At 40.8% G+C, this 9,465-nt stretch overlaps 1 protein-coding gene and 1 long non-coding RNA gene across 6 annotated transcripts in view; one reads left to right on the top strand and one right to left on the bottom strand.

Annotated features, from left to right (window-relative positions):
* Stk38l (serine/threonine kinase 38 like) overlaps window positions 1-9,465 on the bottom strand; it is a 47,309-nt gene that overhangs the window by 17,302 nt on the left and 20,542 nt on the right. For 4 of the 5 annotated variants that reach the window (XM_048367222.1, XM_048367213.1, XM_048367240.1 and 1 more), the window contains 3 exons: window positions 7,663-7,785; window positions 7,401-7,484; window positions 3,885-4,008 (listed from right to left, as the gene is read on the bottom strand). In XM_048367222.1, the coding sequence (XP_048223179.1) occupies window positions 3,885-4,008; window positions 7,401-7,484; window positions 7,663-7,785 (331 nt within the window). Of the gene's footprint in view, window positions 1-3,884; window positions 4,009-7,400; window positions 7,497-7,662; window positions 7,786-9,465 lie in introns of all 5 variants that reach the window. The other variant, XM_048367248.1, reaches the window with a different exon arrangement.
* The window catches only part of LOC125366507, a 22,320-nt gene continuing 14,534 nt past the window's right edge, over window positions 1,680-9,465 (top strand). Inside the window, exon 1 of the long non-coding RNA XR_007213852.1 lies at window positions 1,680-1,976. This is a non-coding gene — a long non-coding RNA (uncharacterized LOC125366507). The remainder of the gene's footprint in view (window positions 1,977-9,465) is intronic.

A 9,465-nucleotide genomic window follows, 5' to 3' on the forward strand; every position in this document is an offset into this window, starting at 1 on the left:
AGATGAATGGATCCAAAAAATATGGTACCTTTACACAATGGAATACTACATAGCGATTAGGAATGGTGAATTATTGTTATTTGCAGGGAAATGGTCAGAACTCGAACAAATAATGTTGAGCGAGACAAGCCTAGAACACAGAAAACAAAGGGGCATGATCTACCTGATATATGACTGTTAAGAAAGTGAGATGGAGAGACAGTAGAGACCAGGTCTGTGAAACCAAAAACTGCTTGTCAAATGGTATTTCCCCCAGGATTGGGGCAGTGACCCAACAGTATGTAACTAAAACCAAACAACTACTCAACATATAAAGGTCAAAAATCGACCTCTCAGTGGAATACAATAGCTCAAAAGCTATGTATGTACGTTCATATAAGACTACTGTCGACATATTGTCTAATATCGACATTACACTTAAAGCCCTAGGCGAACTTTCTTGGGCGTGGCCACGTGGCTACTGTATATGTTCTTGATACATTGTATATTGTATATATGTCTACCTGACCTAGAGAAGGGAAAGAAAAACAGGGCGTAAGATATCACAAGAAATGTACACACTGCCCTACTATGTAACTGTACCCTTTTTGCACAATACCTTGTCAAAAAATTTTGTGTTCGGGGCTGGGGATATGGCCTAGTGGCAAGAGTGCTTGCCTTGTATACATGAGGCCCTGGGTTCGATTCCCCAGCACCACATATACAGAAAACGGCCAGAAGTGGCGCTGTGGCTCAAGTGGCAGAGTGCTAGCCTTGACCAAAAAGAAGCCAGGGACAGTGCTCAGGCCCTGAGTTCAATGCCCAGGACTAGCCAAAAAAAAAGAAGTAGGAAACTGAAAGGGAATACCAAAATTGAGAAACACAGGGTAAAAAAGACAAATGATTACAAAAGCAATACTTGCAAAACTGTTTAGTGTAAATCTACTGAACAACTCATGGGGGGAAGGGGAAAGGGAAAGGGGGAGGGGGAGGGGGAATGAGGGAGGAGGTAACAAACAGTACAAGAAATGTATCCAATGCCTAATGTATGAAGTGTAACTGCTCTGTATATCACTTTGACAATAAAAAAAAAAAAAGAGTCTCTCAAGGAATTTCCTGCCTGGGCTGGCTCAAATAAAAAAAAAAAATTTGTGTTCAATTAATAAGTAAATTTTTTTTTTTTTTGCCAGTCCTGGGCCTTGGACTCAGGGCCTGAGCACTGTCCCTGGCTTCTTTTTGCTCAAGGCTAGTACTCTGCCACTTGAGCCACAGCGCCACTTCTGGCCATTTTCTGTATATGTGGTGCTGGGGAATTGAACCCAGGGCCTCATGTATATGAGGCAGGCACTCTTGCCACTAGGCCATATCCCCAGCCCCTTAATAAGTAAATTAAATTAAAAAAAAATAGAGCTGAAGAACAAATAACCCAATGGATGGATAAATGAACAGTACAGCTTTCAGAAAAAGAAATACAAGTAGGTAATAAATACATGCAAAAATATTTGATATACTTGCATTTTACAAATCAGTATTACATTGCTGTACGAATGGCAATCATCAAGAAAACAAAAAAGACAAATGCTGAAGAGGATGGGATGGGGAAAAGGCACTCTCATATACTATTGGTGGGAATGTAAATTACTGTAACCACTACGGGATTAAGTATGGCGGTTCCTCAAAAGACTGAAATAACCCCACCTTATGACCCATTATACCCCTTCTGAGCATTCATCTGAAGGAAAATGAATCAGTACATAAGAAAGGGACCTGCATATTCATGTTAATTACAACTCTGTTCACAATAGAAACTGCCTAATCAGCTGTGCTGAAAAAATCCAATAAATGGACCGAAAAACCTATGAGGTGTACATATACTACAGAAAATTACTGAGTCATAAATGAAAATAGTACTATGTAATTTGCAGGAAAATGAACAAAACTGGAAACCACCATGTTCAATGAGATAAGTCAAGCTTAAAAAGCCATGCATTAGCCTGGTGCTGGCGGCTCATGCCTGTAATCCTGGCTACTCAGGAGGCTGAGATCTGAGGATTTCAGTTCAAAGCCAGCCTGGGCAGGAAAGGTTGTGAAACTCTTATCTCCAATTAACCACCAGAAAACCGAAAGTGGCACTGTGGCTCAAGTGGTAGAGAGCTAGCCTTGAGCTAGAGAGTTCAGGGACAGCGCCCAGGCCCAGAGTTTAAGCCCAATAATAACAGCAAAAAAGCCAAATATTAGCTAGACTCTGGTGATTCACATTTTAATCCTAGCTACTCAGGAGGCTATGATCTAGGGATCACAATCTGAAGCTTGCCAGAGCAGGAAAATCTATGAGACTCTTCTCTATGTAACTACCCAAAAAGCCAAAAGTGAAATTGAAATTGTGGCTCAAGTGGTAGAACACTTTGAGCACAAAAGATCAGGGACAGCACCCAGGCCTTGAGTTCAAGTCCAAGGCCCAGCATGTACACACACACACACACACACACACACACACACACACACACACACACACTGAACCCTCACAAATGCTGTTGGAAAAGAAGAAGAGTAAAAGAGATTAGAGGGGAAGAATGGGAACATGGTAGAGAGGACGAATGAATTTGTTCCGAGTACACTATATACATGTATGGAAATATGACAACACATAATATGAAACTCCCTCATATCATAAATGTATGTTAATTCAAAAATACAACAATGGTAAAATTACATAAATGGTATCAAAGTATAAGTATGATTTCATAGCTGACTTTATTTCACTTCACTCTGAGGCTTTTTTTTTTTTTTGGCCAGTCCTGGGGCTTGGACTCAGGGCCTGAGCACTGTCCCTGGCTTCTTTTTGCTCAAGGCTAGCACTCTGCCACTTGAGCCACAGCGCCACTTCTGGACATTTTCTGTATATGTGGTGCTGGGGAATTGAACCCAGGGCCTCATGCAAGCTCTCTTGCCACTAGGCCATATCCCCAGCCCTCTGAGGCTTTTCTGTTGAAACAAATATAGTTTGTAACTTTTAACTACTATAAAATATTTCACTACGTAACTATGTTGGATGTTACTTTCCCATCTTCTGATTGGAATTCATCTTGCACCCAAGTTTTCACTATTATGAATTCAATGTGGCAGTGAACATTATCTCCGTTTTGAAGTACACTAGGTTTGGCCTCAGGGCCTCTAGATTATAAAACTCTGCTGGTGCTCCTCCACTTGAGCTCCTGCCCAACTTTTTGTTGGCTCTTTCTTTATTTTTGTTGTTGTTGGTTCTTTTCTCTCTTTCTCTCTCTCTTTTGTTTTGTGCTGGTCCTGGGGCTTGAACTCTGGGCCTGGGCACTGTACCTGAGATCTTCAGCTCAAGGCTAGCATGCTAACACTTGAGCCACAGAACCATTTCTGGTTTTCTGGTGGTTAATTGGAGATAAAGAGTCTGGGCTAGTTTCGAACTGCGATCCTCAGATCTCAGCCTCCTGAGTATCTAGGATTACAGGCAAGTTTCTGATAATCTGATGAGTGTGGAATAGGATCTTATTCATCATCAATTTGCATTTCCCTGAATGCTAGAGAAGCTTAAACATTTCTTATATAAACCAACCAATGTATCTCCTCTGTACATTATGTATTGTTTACCCATTGGGGTTTTTCCTTTTGGCTTATTGGCTCATTTTTCTTAACACTATACTTACAACAGGGTAACTGGTTACAGTTGTCCCAGACTAGCATATTTAGAATGTGCTAACCTAACAAATCCTTCAAAATAATAGGATGTGGAGTAAAAAATGAGCATTATTTTGGAAGTAAATTCTGAGAAACTATGACTGTTTTAAGCCTCAGAGGATGGAATATATATAAGAATTGATATCATTATTATATATGAAGATATGCTCTGCTAGTCAGTCACTGTTATTTACCTCCAGGGAGAAATTCCATGATTAGATAAAGGTTTCTCTTATCCTGAAAACTGTAAAACATCTTCACCACCCAGGCGCCATCTGCTTCTACCAAAATATCTCTTTCTGCTCGGATATGAGCCACCTAGATGAAAATGTGTTGAAAAATTGTAACATATTACATATTTTTCAAGCTTGTCTCTTACCCATCTAGTCATATAAGACAGTTACAATTTTAGAAAAAAAATGCAACGCATGTGCTCATGAAATTTGGAGAATGTCAGGAAATAATTTATTTTAGCTAATGTGTGTGTGTGTGTGTGTGTGTGTGTGTGGTGTGCATGCATGTTCACGTGTGTGCCAGTACTTGTGCTCTCATTTGCTTTCTCATTGAAGGCTGATGTTCTACCACAACAGCCATAACCCCATTTCCAACTTTTTTCTGGTTAATTTCAGATGAGTCTGTCAGATTTATCTGCCCAGGCTGGCTTTCAATTGGAATCCTCAGAACTCAGCCTCTAGAGGAGCTAGGATTAAAGGTGTGAGCCACAGGGGCCGGGAATCAGATATTTTTGTTTGTTTGCCAGTCCTGGGGCCTGAACTCAGGGTCTGAGCAGTGTCTCTGGCTTCTTTTTGCTTAAGACTAGCACTCTACCATTTGAGCCACATTGCCACTTCTGGCTTTTTTCTATATATGTGGTACTGAGGAATCGAACCCAGGGCTTCATGTATATGAGGCAAGCACTATATCACTAGGCCATATTCCCAGCCACAGATATGTTTATATTAACATTTACATATTCTTTTGTCAAGGACTAACAAGATTTGATTTTATGCCTTTGCAGATTTCTCCCTTCCCTTCTTTTTTTTTTTTTTTGGTGATGGGGCTTACACTCTGGGCTTGGCCACTATCCATGAGCTCCTATTACTTAAAGCTATCCCTCCACCACTTGAGCCACTTTTTTTTTTTGGCCTGAGCACTGTCCCTAGCTTCTTTTTGCTCAAGGATAGCACTCTACCACTTGAGCCACAGTGCCACTTCTGGCTTTTTCTATATATGCGGTGCTGAGGAATTGGACCCGGGGCTTCATGTATGTGAGGCAAGCACCCTACCACTAGGCCATATTCTCAGCCCCGAGCCACGGCTTTTTATGGTGGTTAATTGGAAGTAAGAGTCTCATGGACTTTCCTGCTTGGGCTGGGTTGGAACTGCCTCCTGGGTAGCTAGGGTTACAGGCTGTGAGCCACAGGCATACAGCTTGCTTTTGAAATTTTCACCATTAAGAACTCTGACCAAAGGCAGGTAAGAACACATATTTGCAAGCTTTTCTAGGATAATAAAATATGATCTACTTAAGACTGTTGTAGGGAGCTGACTCCATTTTGATTAGGGAAACATGGTAGGAAATGTTGGGGGGAGTAGATTACGTCAACCTGACCCCAAAATTCTGCTTCTGTAAATGGCTTGTTTGTTGCTTGCTCTACCCCCCTGCGTCGACCTCCTAGATCTGTGCCATGCTTGCTTGTTAATGCTGCTTGTTCTACCCATTGTGTCAAGCCCCTACATTTATGCTATGCTTTTACCTTTATAAACCCCAGTTTGAGGACTGCTCGGGGTCATGGTGGCAGCTCTTGAGTCTACACTGTGTCCCTTTCTGATCAGCCTGCTTTTCACTGGCGTAGTTTCAGCTCCTGAGCCTGTGCTCCGATCCCTGGCTGGTCAGTTCACTTTTTGCTTCCCCAGTAAATCCATCTTTTTGCTCGAGACTGTTTCTGAGTGGTGGACTCTTGGAGGGACAGGGAATCCCCTCCCTTGAACCCCGTAACATTTCTTACCCCTTAACAAAGACATCATCTAAAGAAGGGCTACATTATTCCTGGTGCAGTAAATGCTGAGATCTATACAAGATGAATTGCCTAATTCATCTTGCCCCAATACCTTCTCCTCGACTTTTCTTCCTCATCCTCTACCTCTTCAATAGTCCATCAAAGCAAATTCTGCTAGCTCTTCTTTCAAAATATCTACCTTTCTTAATCTAATTAAAAATTTTTATTTCATTTTATTTTGCTGTGCTTGTACTGGGGCCCAAACTCGGGGCCTGGGCACTGTCCCATATCTGTTTCACTCATGGTTGGCACTCTATCACAGGACGTTTACTTCTGCTTTTTGGTGGTTAAATGAAGATAAAAATTTGGCAGATAAGCTGGGGGCCGGTGGCTCATGCTTTTAATCCTAGCTACTCAGGAGGCTGAGGATCCCAGTTCAAAGTCAGCCCAGGCAGGAAAGCCTGGGAGACTCTTATTGATGTATAATTAACCAGCAAGAATCCAGAAGTGAAGGTGTGACTCAAGTGGTAGAGTGCCAGCTGAAAGCTGAAAAAGCTGTATGAGAGCTCAAGGTCCTGAGTTTAAAACCTAGTATTGGCAAGAGTACATACACACATGCATGCACACATGCGCATGCACACACACACACACATACAAAAAGATTTTACAAGCAGCAAATCTTTAGTAAACAAGTTGTCCTTCTTTGATATGGGATAGGATTGAAAGCTGCTGAATAAAACCTGTTCCTTATTTTCAGCAAAGTAAAAAAAGAAATTATTTCAGAAAGCATTGTGTTATAGACTGAGTCACTCCAAAATTCATATAGTTAAGTCCTACCCCCCTGAGGTGACTTCATTTGGAGATGGGGCCTCTAAGAAAATAATTATGGTAAAAAATTGACAATAAAAATATTTAAAGAAAATAATTATGGTTAAATGAGGTCATAAGGGTTAGACTGGGGTTTTTAGGAAGAGATATCAGAACTTCTCCTGTAAGTGTGCTTGCTCTCTTTCTTCCTGTACTCACTGTGGAAAGATCAGGTTGAGGACTTTTGAGGAGGTAGCCATCTTCAAGCCAGGAAGAGAGGTCTCATATGAACCATATCCTATCAGAACCCTGACCTTGGAGTTCCAGTCTCAAGAACATGAGAAAGTTTCTACTATTTAAGCCACTCAGCTTGTGGGATTTTGTCATCATACCCCAAGCAGACTAATAAACACTAAATTAGAAGGTTGTCACAAATTAATTAATAGATTACAATTGGGTGTGGTGGTTTGTGTCTGTACTCCTAGTACTTGAAAGGTTGAAAAGGATCTTTTTGTGTGTGTGTGCCAGTCTGGGAGCTAGAACTCAGGGCCTGAGCACTGTCCCTGGCTTCTTTTTTGCTTAAATCTAGCACTCTGCCACTTGAGCCACAGCACCACTTCTGGCTTTTTCTATATATGTGATGCTGAGGAATCGAGCCCAGAGCTTCATGTATATGAGGCCAGCACTCTTGCCACTAGGCCATATTCCCAGCCCAGAAGAAAGGATCTTGAGTTCCAGGCCAGCCTGAGCAACATAATTTGACTGTATCTCAATAAAACCACAACAAAAAAATTTACTAGATTATATACCCAAACAGATTTCTTCTCAAAAACATCAGCATAAACACTTACTTTAAAACAATTGAGGTATTCTTTTGCACTACAGATATGAAAGAATCCATACCTGCTCTTTTTCAAGCATATCAGCTTTTCTTAATATCTTCATTGCATAGATATGGCCCGTATCTTTCTTCTGGACTAGCCTTACCTAGAAAATAAACTGTACATTGTAAGAGTAAAACAGTCAAACCTATTTGTTCAAGAGTAAAAAGAGATACCTTTAAAGAAAGTAGCAATTTGCCTTTCCTAGTATTCCGAGAATTACATTTTAAACCATTTTAGAATAAATACTTTCAACAATGATGACACAAAGAAAAGCAGCTTACCTCTCCAAAAGCTCCTCGTCCTATAACTTTCAGAGACTCAAAATCATCCAAGCCCAGCCTGGTCCTCTTGAGTCTTAAGAACTCTGTCTCTTTGCGAGCATGTTGTGATCGACGTAGCTTTTTCTATAGAAGAAACAATTTAAAACAAAGATTTTAAAATAAAGGTATACAGAAAAATTGAGGTAAAACATCTTAAATATTATACACTGTACTATAATCTAGTTACCATCAAGTATTCATTAAACATAGAAAGAATAAAATAATCTTAACAAAATATTTATGTGCATGTGTCTGTATGTGTGCTAATGTTTCCTTCTTTCCTTTGTCTCTCTCTCTGTTTCTCTCTCTCTTTCATTTTGGTTAATTGGACATAAAACTCTCTCAGAGGGCTGGGAATATGGTCTAGTGGCAAGAGCGCTTGTCTTGTATACATGAAGCCCTGGGTTCAATTCCTCAGCACCACATATATAGAAAAGGCCAGAAGTGGCGCTGTGGTTCAAGTGGCAGAGTGCTAGCCTTGAGCAGAAAGAAGCCAGGGACAGTGCTCAGACCCTGAGTCCAAGCCCCAGGACTCCCCCCTCCCCCCCAAAAAAAAAGTTTCTCTGATTCTTCTGCCTAACCTGGCTTTGAATCAGGCTCCTCAGAACCTCAGCCTCCTGAGATTTACTAGTGTGGACTGTTGTAGGGAGTACAGTTGACTCCATCTTGACTAGGGAAACATGGTAGGAAATGTTGGGGGGAGTAGATTAGGTCAACCTGACCCCAAAATTCTGCTTCTGTAAATGGCTTGCTTCACTTGTTTGTTGCTTGCTCTACCCTCTGTGTCAACCCCCTACATCTGTGCTATACTTTTACCTTTATAAACACAGCTGGAGGACTGTTAGGGGTCACAGTGTCAGCGCCCAAGTCTGTCCCTGGCTGGTCAGCCTGCTTTTCACTGTGGCAGTTTCAGCTCCTGAGTTGGTGCTGCATCCCTAGCCAGTCAGTTCGAATTTTGCTTCCCCAATAAATTCATCTTTTTGCTTGAGGCTGCCTCTGAGTGGTGGACTCTTGGAGGGACGGGGAATCCCCTCCCTCAAACCCCGTAACATGGACCACACAGAGCCGTGGCCAAGAAGCATATTTTAATATTTCACCTTAATTAATCTTATGAGATTACTTAATATTAATCTTGGGGTCTGGGAATGTGGCTTAGCGGTAGAGTGCTTGCCTAGCATGCATGGAGCACTGGGTTCCTCAGTTCCACATAAACAGAAAAGGCCAGAAGTGGTGCTGTGGCTCAAGTGGTAGAGTGCTAGCCTTGAGCAAAAAGAAGCCAAAGACAGTGCTCAGGCCCTGAGTTCCAAGCCACAGGACTTGCAAGAAAAAAAAAATTAATTAATTAGTCTCATTAAAATCAATTTTAACCTACATACTAACTTAACTCATGAAAAATTAACTAGTTCACATATAATTATTTTTTCAGTATGCCAATTTAATTCTAAAACAATTAAACTTAAGAAAAATAATCTAAGAATTCTGTTACTCATTTTTATACTGTCAGAAAATCTACTTTGCTTCAATTCTCTTATTCCCAAGATGGCTGGCTTTCTTATAACTACTGAAATTTATTATTCCAAAATCACAATGTTCTAGCTGAATTTACTTTCAGATAAATTTCAACAAACTTGAGAATTGACAACAAATTTCCTGAAAATATGGAATTGTAAAAAATATACATAAGCTAGATGCCAGTGACTCACACCTTTAATTTTAGTTACTCAGGAGGCTAAGTTCTGAGAATTGTAGTTTGAAGCCAGCCCA

This window comes from Perognathus longimembris, chromosome 1 (genome assembly GCF_023159225.1).
Source record: "Perognathus longimembris pacificus isolate PPM17 chromosome 1, ASM2315922v1, whole genome shotgun sequence".
Classification (NCBI taxonomy): Eukaryota; Metazoa; Chordata; class Mammalia; order Rodentia; family Heteromyidae; genus Perognathus; species Perognathus longimembris.